This window comes from Ambystoma mexicanum, chromosome 6q, assembly GCF_040938575.1.
Source record: "Ambystoma mexicanum isolate Mex_15411 chromosome 6q, UKY_AmexF1_1, whole genome shotgun sequence".
NCBI lineage: Eukaryota > Metazoa > Chordata > Amphibia > Caudata > Ambystomatidae > Ambystoma > Ambystoma mexicanum.
Window position 1 is genome coordinate 930,562,228 of NC_090937.1, and position 13,353 is coordinate 930,575,580.

General features: G+C 45.7%; 1 protein-coding gene across 4 annotated transcripts in view; it reads right to left on the reverse strand.

The window, feature by feature from the left end:
* Positions 1-969: 969 nt before the first annotated feature.
* The window catches only part of ASB5 (ankyrin repeat and SOCS box containing 5), a 554,925-nt gene continuing 542,541 nt past the window's right edge, over positions 970-13,353 (reverse strand). For all 4 annotated transcript variants that reach the window (XM_069631443.1, XM_069631444.1, XM_069631445.1 and 1 more), the window contains exon 7: positions 970-9,387. In XM_069631443.1, the coding sequence (XP_069487544.1) occupies positions 9,242-9,387 (146 nt within the window). In that variant the 3' untranslated portion in view covers positions 970-9,241. The remainder of the gene's footprint in view (positions 9,388-13,353) is intronic.

The following is a 13,353-nucleotide window of genomic DNA, read 5'->3' on the forward strand; positions in this document are numbered from 1 at the left end:
GAGCAACAAATATGTCTCAACCAATCATAAGACAGCTTTGTGATGATCAACAATAAGGATTTTTGCCTTCTTCACATTCTTGTTTGTGTTTTTAAGTGTAAAGTGTGCCATAACTGAGAAAGATTGGGAAAAAGAATGTACTTTGCTGGGGATTAGATACTTCGATCCAGGGGAAGAGAAAAAGAAAAGAGAGGAAATGGAAAAAAAACATTTACTGCCTACAAACTGGCAAAGAAAGGACTCTGACATGATCCACTGAAGACTGTAGTGAGTCTGTGCTGGGTTTTTGATCTACATAAGCCTGCGGCTAGCCAATGCCAATGGGGCGTGACCATAATGACTTCATCCTGAAACTCCACCCAAGTCAGTCACTTCTCCCTTATAATCTCTGACATAACCATGCTGTGTACAGTAGAACACTTCCTTCATTTTCGCACATCCACCATCTTTGTTTTTCAGCATAGACCACCCAACACTGTGTAGTCTCTTTAACAACAGTTTGCTTCTTCAGTGTGCCCTCCTCCGCATCCCCTTGTCTAGCCAAGGCTGTTGGAGAGGTCTTTGTGGCCCACCACGTCTCTCAGTTTTGGAGCCACGTGCCCCAACTCTAATACCTGTAGCTCTCTGAGGTTTTCTATTACTCCATGGCCATGAAAGCCAGTATGACAACTGGGCACTTTGTGAGCCCTTCTTGTTCTCCTGCCAGCCCGGAGGACACCATCCCTACCTCAGTACTCTACTATTGGGATGCAACTGTCGCACCCAGGAACCACAGGTCTCACAGTTTAGTTCATCCATATCAGAAGATACTCCAATAACTGCACTGGGTTTTTTTCTGAGGCCTGCTCTGTAAGAAATAATAGATGCATTATTTATTTTCCTTCTTTCCTGCTTTACATGCAACTATCATTTTTCTCTGAAAACTCTTATATTGCTGTGCATACAGTAATTAAATAAGATTACCAATAATACAACCATATATTTTTATTCAACAACCGGGACCATTTGTATTACTTCTTGAGACATATTCGTTCAATGAGTTCTACAAATAACCACATTGCTTTTTATATATTCATTTGTACAAAATATTTTACAAAAGCTACAATTGTTATAATATACAACGTAAGAAATGCAATGACTTGATAAATCCTTGTAGTTAAAGGTGCTTAGCTTTCTATAGACTGGACAGCGGTATTTTTCAGAACAACAATTGCATTCCGCAGTAGTCCATTTTACCAGCATTCATTTACCAAGTCATGTTTAATAAGAAGCACACATGGTTAAGTATGGATGGCCATTTGTACAATCATTTTCAATTAAATGTCTTTTTCCATTCAACTATAAAATGTAATCTCATAGTATGGTTTCACCTTGATGAGGGATCACCATGTCCAATTATTCTCCAATATAAAGCAGACGTTCAAAAACATTAAAATGACTGATGTGGTACATGCTAATCTTCATACCAATGCCTGCCTGAAGACCACTGGTCTGGTGCTGCTAGAAGTTGCCTTGAAGACATTTTCTGAAGCAAGTGTAAAAGATGCAATTTTCCTGTTTTGGATTCCTGTATGGAAAACTGTACGAGATTCAGTTTAACATTTAAATGTACCTTTTCTTCACCGCCTTCATAAAGTTTTTAATCATGGTCACACTTAATTCATGGGTATCGAGTCATGCTTTCCCTCTACCATGAGTACAATGGAGTTAAATGCTCCCCATAAAGTTCAAAATGGGTAAATTGCCAAAATATGTTCCCCAGCCATAGAAGAGGAAAATGTAGGTCAAGCTACCCACTCCAGGGCCCTGGAGAAAACCATGCTCACGTGATAATGAGAAGAGTGTTCCACCCACTGATAGACAGTTGTCGCTTTAAGAGTTGATTGCCTTGCTAAGAATAGTTTCTTCTGTAGTCGCCTCTTTGCCAGTAGCCATTTTTACACAGAAAGCCCACAACGTGCAAGTATGAAGTCTAGGATCAACAAGAATGTTATTGTTGGTTGGACGGGAGAAGTATTAAAACACATGCATCATCGTAAAGATGAAACTAGAACCTTCCTCTGGAATGGGGACCTTCTGTAGTGGTTTTCAGTACTACCTCTTAAGACAAATTATTTGGGAAGGAAACAATTGTCATGTTTTTAATTTATTGCAAGCACATGGAAATAAATGTTTCTACGGTAACACCCAGAAACATCTGGGTATTAAGTGTGTTATAAATAACCAATCATATGATATCATAAGGTAATTTGAGTCTTTAAAAATCTCATTCTGACAAACAATGCTGCTCTTACACTTATGAACACTGTATTGAATCCAATGGAGTCATCACAGAGTCTCTGGCGGTAGCCTCCTTCCATGTGGCCAGGGGACGGCAGCGGCTACCTAATCCTGACCCTGGGGGTGGCTATCTGAGGCGTGGCATCCCCCACTTTCCCATCAGAGAGATCCCAATGCCCAATACCCTAATTGCCAATTGCCATGCTAGTTCTCCTTCAAGTAGAACTGATCTTCCATGTGGCATCTTTGGAAAAAACCCTCAACTATTATTCATCAGAAACCATTAATGGTCTTCAAAACCCACAACCACCTAAGTACTGAGACGAAGAGGATGAAGGAATTAACACAGTGCTAGTTGTTGGATTATCTAGGGCTAACAGACTCTTGGCAATTTCAGGTGGTACGTGAAACAGGCCAAGTGAAAAAGATTTTTCTGTGACATGGGTTTGAGTGAGGATAGGTACAGATGGGCTTTTTGGTTTCTTTGGGGGCTGTTGGTTTACGGTGGCGGTAGTAGAGATGGGATGCGTTGTAATATCATCGGGTTTGGAGTGATGAGCATTTCAGCTGTTTGGGGCTGTGTTGGGGGTTCGGGAAATGTGTTATGTACTTATTGTAATTTTTTTCTTTTTTAAATCTTTTGTTGGCCTCCGTTTGGTTGGCTTAATTTTATAGTTGCTTTACTGTTTTGCTTGTTTGAAAGAATGCCAAAGATTAAAGGTACCCTGCATTACTGAGACCATGGCATGCTTTATAGGGTTCAGTAGTTTTCACATTTATGTTGAAATTTGATTACCTCCACCTTTACGGTAGATATAAAAAATATGGGGTGTAAGCATGCATTTTTCTATTTTTACTCGTGATGATGCATTATTTACACTCTGTGGTATTTCTCTAAGAAAGTACGTCCCATATGTGAAAAAGGTGAAACTTGTAGTGAGGGTAGATAGTAAAAAATGCACGCCTGGCACATAATGGCGGCAACAATATATAACATACTACAAAGACTTAATGTTCTTCCCAATGTCTTTGGGTCTCATCATGATTTGAGCGGTATCCAGACGCATATACCGCAGAGCGGTATTTGTGTTAACGCCGTGATGTGTGGTGTAAACAACGTCCCATCACGAGTTGGCGTGAAAGAGCACACGGACATGGCGTTAATGCAAATAGTGTCCGGCGGTAACAGCGGCTGTAAACCCCGAAAACCCAGCGCACATTCACACACTATTAGCGCGTGCTAATAGCACTGCAGGAAATGTGTCACCACCGGAACAGGAAACAAAGCACCAGCCATTTTGGAAATCACAATCCGCCAAAAATCACAGCCCCTGGAAGCCATCCACTACCTGAAAACACAGGAAATGTCCCAGGAGCGTGTCTGGGGCAAGTCTGACCTGGGCATGGTGCGTAAACCCAAGTTTTCAGACTCCGAATTGACAATACTGGTGGAGGAGCTAATAGGCCACCAGGATCAGCTCTATGGCCCACAGCAAAAAAAGACTGGCACACATCGGTGCACGCAGATTTGGAAATCCATCAGCCAGAAGGTGACAGCGGTGGGCTGTGTCCCCAGAGATGGGGAGGACAGCTGCAAGCAGTTCAATGACTTGCGGGTCCGTGTTCGTGGCCTCCTGGCCCAGCACAGGAGTGAGTCCATGGGGACTGGAGGAGGGCCACCACCACCGGAGCTCACACCATGGGAGGAGCAGTGCACCACCCTAATCAACACGTGTACGATTGAGGGAGTGGGAGGAGCGGAGGCAGGTACTGGCACCCAGGAGGTTGCAGGTGAGTCACCCCCCAACCACTTGCAAATAGCATTGTGACTGGTCTGCCCGTCCCTACCCGGTGTGAATGTCTGACATCCAGGCACTGTGGGTGCAGTGTGTGTGACGTACCGCAGCCACCCAGGAATGGCCCCTTCTACCAGTGCACCCTAGCGACCCCAGGTATCCAGAGTAGTCTGAAGTACATCCAATGTATAAATGTAAGCACCAAGCCACACAGATCCATGTCATGGCCACAGCAACGTCGTGTGTGCGTGTGTATTACCAACCCACCCTCACAGCAGCATGCCAGCTGTGCATTCACATCAGACATCTGAAGATGCCACATCAACAAGTCCGAGCTGTGTCCGCCCCACCTCCTTCCACATAGTATGCCCCAGCAATCCCAACATTGTGAATAACAAACAGGTTATGGCCAAGCATGATACAAACTGTCCTCTCACCCCCTGTAAAGCATGAAGTGCATGCAATAAATCTAAGTTGCCCTGTCCTCATAACACACCCTATTTACTCTACAGGCACGCAGTCATCATTGGAGGGCAACGTGCAAGAAGAGAAGGCAGGCCCATCCCGACGTACGCCCAGACGCGCCTCCACCAGCACCACCACCTCGCGAAGAGACCAGCATGATACACCAAGGCAGAGGACACACCCCACCCCACCGCAGCAGGGTCTCACCGCCTCAAGGGCCCCAAGCCACCAGGGGGTCACCGCCTCAGTGGCCCCAAGCCACTAGGGGGTCACAGGATGTTGATGTTGTCACCAGTCTAACCACCACAGAAGACGGCAACACATCCTGTGAGGAGCAGCATGGTGCACCAGTGTTGTCACCAATTCATAGTCCGGATCACCAAATGGTCCCACCCCAAGGAACCCCGGAGCATTTGCATGGTGAAAGCCGCAGTCCCCATATCTCTGCACGCCGAAGTCGTGCGCACACACGAGTGCCAGATGAGGACACCCCCCTAATATGGGTCACCTGCCGGCAGCCCCGACATCCATGGCAGCCCCACCAGATAGGCCACCATGTCTACCAACAGCACCCCCACTACCCTGCGTAGACCTGGCAGGGCAATCAGCCCGACATGTGACAGAGCCACAGCTCCGGGAACAGCAGTCATGGCACACCTGGACGTGATAGAGGCCACCAGATGTGTATTGAGGGCATGGCGATCGAACATAACTGTCACTTAAAGGCAATCAGCAGTGCTATTCGGGGTGCAGCTAAAACAATGGCGAGGGACAATGTCTGCACCAATAAAGTCGTGGAGGGGTGTACTGCGGCTCTCACAGGGTTTGGGCTGAGAGTCCGTGAACTCTGCAAGATACAATCAGCGCATGCAGAGCAGATGCGTGAGGCCAATAACCTCCTCCGCCAGCAGCTGCAGTTGGCAGCATCGTTTCCATCGACCTCGATAACCCCCACTGAGGGATCCCTACAGGGTTCGCCCAGGCGACGTTTCCAGCGTCATTCACAATGGTGCTCACCAGAAGGTGTAGGACATTGGAAGCATCAACGCCATTCCTAGATGGACAATGCACTGTTGGCCTGAGGGCCGGGCACATTGACCCATATGCACTGTGTTGGGGAGGGGGGAATGTGTGTTGGGGAGTTGGTGGGGGCAGGGGGGAATGTGTGCTGGGGAGTTGGTATGGGGAGGGAGTTAGTTTCACAAAAATTAAAGCCTGTTGAAACTTGACAGAAAACTTGGGCATTCATGAATGTGCACAATGCTGTTTATTTGGCAAGTGATCTTTTTGACACCAAATCAAAAGAAATTGTCAATTAATGCCTGTCTGGCCATCCTTCCCTCCCTCAACCCATCCCTGTGTTCATTGGCCCCAGCAACGGGCACATGGTCATTGTCACTCCCATCCCCTGCCTGTTGCGCATCAGCATCAGGGGGTAGTGGCACATGCCTACGGCAGCAGATGTTGTGCAGCATGGCACAGGTGAGTACAATTATTCCTACTTTTTCAGGCACATACATCTGTGCCCCTCCGATACGGTCTACGCACCGGAAACGTGCCGTCAGCAAACCAAATGTCCTCTCAACACATATGTGGGTACGACTATGGGCATTGTTATATGCCAGCCTTCAGGAGTTTGTGGATTCCACGCAGGGGTCATTAGTCATGTGAACTGCGGGTATCTGGAATCACCTGCAGGTAAAATATGTGTACGTTAGGCTTAGGGTGCTTCACTGAGTGTGCAATGGATAGGCAACAAATCACTATGGTGATCTAAATGTGCAAGGGGTACATACTATGTCATTGGCATATTGGTATTCATCCATCATCCTTAGGGACATGCATAATCTGACCCCTACATGAAGCCTGTGTCAATGAGTAAAGTATTCTGTGGCAGGTTACATTTGCATGAACTTGGTGTTAATGGGCTAGCAGCAGTGTTGTATGGGCTATGTGCGTGACACTCATACTGAACAAGTAGCGTCATGTTTGCACTTGTCCTTTGATTATGGTGTCTTCATTTGCCCTGTGTTTCATCTGCAATCTGTGCCATGTCCCTTGTGTACTACTTTCTACATGCACCTCCCTCTTGGCACAGTGGTGCATCCCTCACGTACGGATGATGCTCCCGTCATAGCTGCCTGTTCACTGACAATGTTCATTAGTAATGGTTTGTGGCTGTCTCTGTAGCTGGTATGGCATTTGATACATGGAGCATTATTTTGCTCTTTAGCATGCATGTTAATGGCCATTCAAGAGTCACTCTCTCAGGGATGCTGATGATCGTGTATTTTCCTGCTCATTTACAGTGGTATTTTTTGTGTGGTTTGGCATTGATCTCACATATCATACCTGTGTGCTACCCTGGGTGATGTTGCTGATGGGTGTCAGGGTGAGAAGCTTTCAAGATGCATTGTGGTTGTTGTGTTTCCATATGTGATTGTGAATTTACAAGTGTGTGCCCTTCAACTTCAGTGTGTTCTGGTGTGGGGGATGTGTGCATGTGTCCTTGTGTGCCACACATGCATGGAACTGGTGCTGCGCTGGTGCTGGCTGTGTCTCCTGGTGACATGTAAGCATTCCTGTGTGCCTGCCCCCTGCTTCATCTGGTGCACTTTGGCATGCATTTCATGCAGGATTTGTACTCACCCACTATCCAAGTGCCTTGGCCTCGGTGCCTCTCCATGTAGGCTGGCAGTGTGCTGTTGCGCAGCATCATGGAGTTGTGGATGGATCCTGGGTAGTGGGCGCAGCAGTGGGTTATAGTCAGGTCTGGGCTACAGGTCATCTGCACATTGACCGAATGGAAATTCTTTCGATTCCTCTAGGCTGCCTCATTTTGCCGGGGTGCTACAAGTGTGACATGTGTGCAGTCTTGGGCTGCTATCACGTTCGGGAGTTGGGCAATGGCATAGAACTTTGCCTTGACTTCATTGACCTGTGTCTGGGTGGCAGGCAATGCCATGTGTTCATTCAAATGGTGCAGCAGTGCATCCAGTACCTGTCCAAGTATGGCACTGAATGTGGACTGGGCCATACCATGCATCATGCCAACTGTGTGTTGGAAGCTGCCAGTTCCAAGGTACTGTTGTACTGACACAAGCTTCACGAGTGGGGGCGCAGCCGTGCTGATGGCAATCCGGCTAGCTATGTCACCTTGGATTGTGTCAAGCAACTGGGTGATGGTTGCCCTGTCCAGCCTGTACTCAGATACAAACTGCCCATCAGACAAGGCCCAGGGTGCTGGCTTGGCCCTGGGGATGGCTGGCCGCATTGCTGGTGCTGGTCTCTTCCTCCTCCTCCTCCAACTACTCCTACCTTCCCCCCTGCTTCCTGTGCCATGGGCTGGTTGTCAGGCCTCTGTAACTCCTGGCGCAGCATGTAGAGTTCAACATCAAGGCTCCCTGCGCCAAATGGCAACATGTTGTTGGGAAGTGTGTGTGGGGCATGGGTGGGTCTTTTGTAGGCCTCTTGCGTGCATTGTTTCCACCTGGGCATTTATTACTGTCTCGTCCCTGCTCCAAATGGCTACATGGTGTTGGGGAGGATGTGTGGGGCATGTGTGGGTCTTTTTTAGGCCTCTTGTGTGCATTGTTTCCACCTGGGCCTTTATTACTGTCTCCTCCCTGCTCCTAAACGCTAAATGGTGTTGGGGACGGTGTGTGGGGCATGGGTGGGTCTTTTGTAGGCCTTGTGTGTGCACTGTTTCCACCTGGGCCTTTATTACTGTCACATGTGTTCTTTTACCTCTAGCATTTGTCCAGGGGTATTTTTAGCGGTATTAGCGCCAGATTGACAGCGCTAGGAGCGCTAACGCTGTACTTGTGATAGGTCTGTCATAGCACATTTGGTTGTCGCCGCTATTACAGCCTGCGCTATTACAGCTGTAATAGCACTGCCTGTATTATCGCTGGCAGGATTTACAGTCGTGATCCGGCAGAACGGTATTGATGGCGCTAATACCATTACCGCCGGATTTAAGGGCTACCGCCCAACTCGTGTGGAGGCCCTTTTTGTTTATTATAAACACTCGATAGACCCACTTAAAGTAGCAAATGGGCAACATTTGAAAAAAGACGAAGCACACTTCTTGAAATTCACTTTGACCGTGGTTGAGAAATCTTTAAGGGAGATGCTCCTACGGCTGCTACAGTGTACTAAGCAGAGATCAGACATTCAGGTGAGCCAAGCAGACCTCCATCAAGGTCTGCCCAATGGATAGGAAAGTTTCAATATGGTGCAGCACTATCTGAGCGATAGAATTATAATGTATTTGTCATTGTTTAATATAAGAAAATGCAACCCATAGTTAGTGTCTGTGGCCCAAACAGTTTATGAAATGTCCAAAACTTGTAAGAGAAGCTGTGAAGAGTGACAAACCATTGCCGAACAGGTTTGAAAATGTAACACCAGTGCGGTCATTAAACATTTTAGCTATATTGTATTAAACACATGAAACAAAAACCAGAAGATTATTGAACTGCAAAAACTACAACATATGAGATTAGTACATAAAATGTTTTCTTACTGTCAGTCACATTACGAGATGTTGGTTTGGTTGAGAACGCAGGCCAAGGGGAACAGACAGAAGAGCGGGCAAAATTCTAACTGGTAATATGAAGACATTTTATAACATTGACTTTTATAATGAAAAATACAGAAAATATACAGACTACAATATGTTATTGGGTTTCAGGTTTTCAAAAGTTTGTAATACTTTCTCGATACTGAAGGAAATCCGTCAATATCTTTGGAAGCTGAAGTTGAGGAACAAGATGTAATCTGGATCTTCCTATGCAATTCCGAACACACAATCTGCAAAGCTGGCAAAGGGTACATGGAGTGGCTGGAAGAAAGTACACACGTACATTAGTGACTCAAAAGTACAACCTCTGAATAGCCACAATATGGAGACTGTAATCAGCCCTTACTTAATACAACACACAACCGTTTTATGCCTCCTAGAAGCATCCTAAATAACACCTCTTTAATAATAAGAAGCCATGCTTGTTGAATAGTTTCAATTCGTGAATATTTTCCAGGTAAATCCAAAATGTTGAAATATGGTGAAAAGCTTTCTTAAAATGATAACGGCTTGGGAAAAAAACGTTAGTATTCAGGAAATCTACAAGGGGAGATACAGGGTTCTCACCCTTACACAACCTTCAAATTGCTGTGATAACATTTTACAACTTTAAAATATTTATTGTATATACTGTAAGCACATTGAGTGGAAGTCGTGATACCTTATAAATCTTGGTCTCAGAGCAATGTTGAGATTAAACAGCGTGGTGAAATAAATTATACCCCTGAAATCCAAAGGGAACCACAGTAAAAGGTTTTAATGCAGTGTATGTACGTCATGCCTTTTAGCCAAATTATGTTTATGCGCAGAATATACTATGGAATTAACACATGGTAGACAAATCTTAAACATCTTTTGTTCCATTTTTTGTGTTCGTGCATGTGAAGGCATTTTAGCCTGCGACCAAAGCAATGCTAAAGATGGGAAGGGGTGCTGAGTAGAATTATATTTGGTTGGCATGGCAACTAGAAAAGCTTCTGCCATGCATTGACCATTGTAAGATTTTATTGTCTGTGTGTTCCACCATATAAACCAATGAGGGTTATCTTACTGTGTGCCAATCAGGAGAGTCGACAGATTTCTAAGGTAATAGCCCCTCCATACGAATTACGCTCTCTGCGCGAATACCCCACACATCCCCCCTAGACTACTACTACTACCCGGCACTAACAATCGGAAACACAGCCCTACCATGCCAGTGGCTAAAGCATTCCCTACCGACCCTCGGAGCTGCGCCTGTTGTCTGCAAAGTTGCGCCTCAGATCCATTCAGCCATACTGAGACTCAATATCTGTTCCTAACTGCAGTAGAAAGTTACATCTTCCCCCACCCGCATCAACATATGTGCTCTCTACTGTATATGCAATGACTATAATAACGAACTTTCTTGTATTTGCATGTTAAAGCCTCAGCCTAACTTCTGGTATTCAGCCGCAATGAATATGCTTGTATTCCATGAATAAGCAACAGTATCACTCATACGCTATATGAACCGTTGCGTTATATGCTAACTAAACTGTACCCATGCGTCATTGGCGTCACTATACCATGGCTCACGTTGCTGGCTCTAACTACTGTTTTTTGCATTATAGATTAGAGCACTCATTCAGTTTGATGATCATATCTTGTCATGCTTTACCTTGATTGCAACAGTAATTGCTTTGGTACCCTATGTTAGACTTCTTACTTTGTTAAACTTGCTCCCATTTGGTGTAATCCTATCAGACTATATGGTGAGTCCTCTTACAGCAAGCACTGTGATTTCTCCCACTTGCCTTACTGTGATTCCCAATGCCCGAAGTTGTTGTACACTGGAAACATCTCCCGTAATCAATCCCATTGCAAGACACTGACTATTTGTGCTTAACCTCTGTCCTCCCACAGAATGATCTAGAGCTGTTACGGTGGGTACGCGTACTCAGTGCAGAGGTATCCAACACCCAGTATAGCAGTATTACACGATTCTACCATAATACTGAGCCCAGAGGGGTACTACTTATGCTCACCCTCTGTATCTATCTTCTGTTTGTAAGCTCCAGACAAGCCACCGCCCCCACGCCACAGAACGCACAACGAATACCTACCTATTTCACCATGGGATTGCTCCCACTTAATATGGACTCACCTCCATGCTCAGGTGGAGCCTTTATCCCTGTAGGCAACGGACTAGTCAAGCTAGGATGCCCCAGCCACTACTCTGCCCCGTGCCCTATCCCTTTCCTTCCTAAAACTGTCCACTTCCATCAGACCTCACTGCTACTACCCATAACACACACGTTCAATCACTATGCCAAAAACTCTACTAAAGACGATACCACCCCCCCTGGTACCCCCCAATTCAGCAAAACCCACACCCTGCCTTGCATCGGCCCTCAGCGGACATGCCGACTCAAAGCCAGACTACCCCCGCCACAGAGAGTATCCACCCACCCTTGCATAGGACACACCAGACACACCAGATTGTCAACACGTACTGGCCTCAACATGCCATTACTAGAAGTAATGCTCAGTCACCCAAACAGCTAATCAAAGAGAGTCACACCTCCATCCTGCCTGCAGTTGTGATTCAAACTACTGCCGCATCCACCCCAATTAACAACATCAACCCACTAACCGCTCAGTCCTATATTCGCCTCCCCTCTAGCACTCCTAGCCCAGTACCTCCTCCCACCCTCAAAGGAGCGCTCATCAATGTGCGCTCACTAGGTGCCCATGCTATTGAGATACATGATCTTATTTTAGATCACCATCTTGACTTCCTAGTTATTACAGAATCTTTGCTGCACCCACCGTCCGGCCCAGCACTCACATCGGCCATCCCACCTGATTTTACCATACTCAAATCCAACTATATCAATTCATTAGGAGGAGGGGTTGCCCTCATAGCCAAAAGTCACCTGCAATTTAGAGTTTGCCCCTGTGACAATTTGGAAGGTTACAAACTACTCCTTGTCAAACTCACAACCAAATCTAATACCACCTTCAATCTCCTCATCACCTATAGAGCCCCCAACCACCTCAGCCATCCTGAATCTGACATTCCTCTCATCACGCCCTACATCAAACCAAATACCAAATTCATAGTACTTGGCGACCTAAATCTTGGCTTCAATGACACCTCTGACCATAAAGCAAGTGCCCTCCACTCCTCTCTATCTGATATGACCTTCACACAAATTGTGAATGCTCCCACGCATATCAAAGGTAGAACATTAGATTGGATACTTACCCTCAACGCAAACCTATCCATCAACTCAATCTCAGACATCAACTGGTCTGATCACCACCTCATCTGCTTCCAAATCTTCCCGCAAGGAACAGCAACGAGGGACACCACACTTCCCAACCCCATCGAAATAAGAAATATAAAAAAACTAACAGCAGAGACTATCACCCCGGTCCTGTTAGAGGCACTAGCTGCTCAAACCAATATAGAATCTGACCCCAGTACCCTCGCAGTTTCTCACATACCTGCCTCACGGCCACAAGTAACAAACTAGCACCTATCAAAACTAAAATTCCACGGCCAGCCAAGCATTCAAACCTCTGGTTTAATGACAAACTAGTAGCACTGAGGCGCAACAAAAGGGCATTGGAACACATCCATTCTAAATCAAAAACCATAGACACTAAAGCTAACCAAATCTACAAATCCACCTTAATAGAACAAAAAGCCAATGCTCTTATTTCACGTACCACTGATGCAACGTCAAACTCCAAAGAGCTCTTTGCCATTCTGAAAGAACTGGAAAATCCTCACTAACACAAGTGCATGGTGCACAACCATACAAAATGCTCTGGCATCAAAAATTGACATGCTACAAAACAAAATCTTAGCAAAAAAAACCTCATTCGACAGCAAACCCACCCCTGCCGCCATTTCGCCAGTCCTAGAACTGATAAATCCAACAACAGAATTTAAATTCACACAGGTCAGTCATAAGCAAGTCCTTGAGCCCATATCTAAACTCAAAGCCTCCAATTGCAAAGGGTAATGTTTCCCAGCTAAACTTGTGAAACTATGTGGTCCTTCCCTAGCACCTATCATCACTAAATGTGTTAATGCTTCATTTAACTCTATGAAGGTCTCTGCCAGCATTAAAGAAGCCTGGGTTACCCCATTACTCAAAAAAACCTTCTCTCGATCCGGCAATACCCACAAACTATCGCCCAATAACCACCGTCCCGTTTTTGCTCAAAATAATTGATGAAACAGCCTACTCCCAA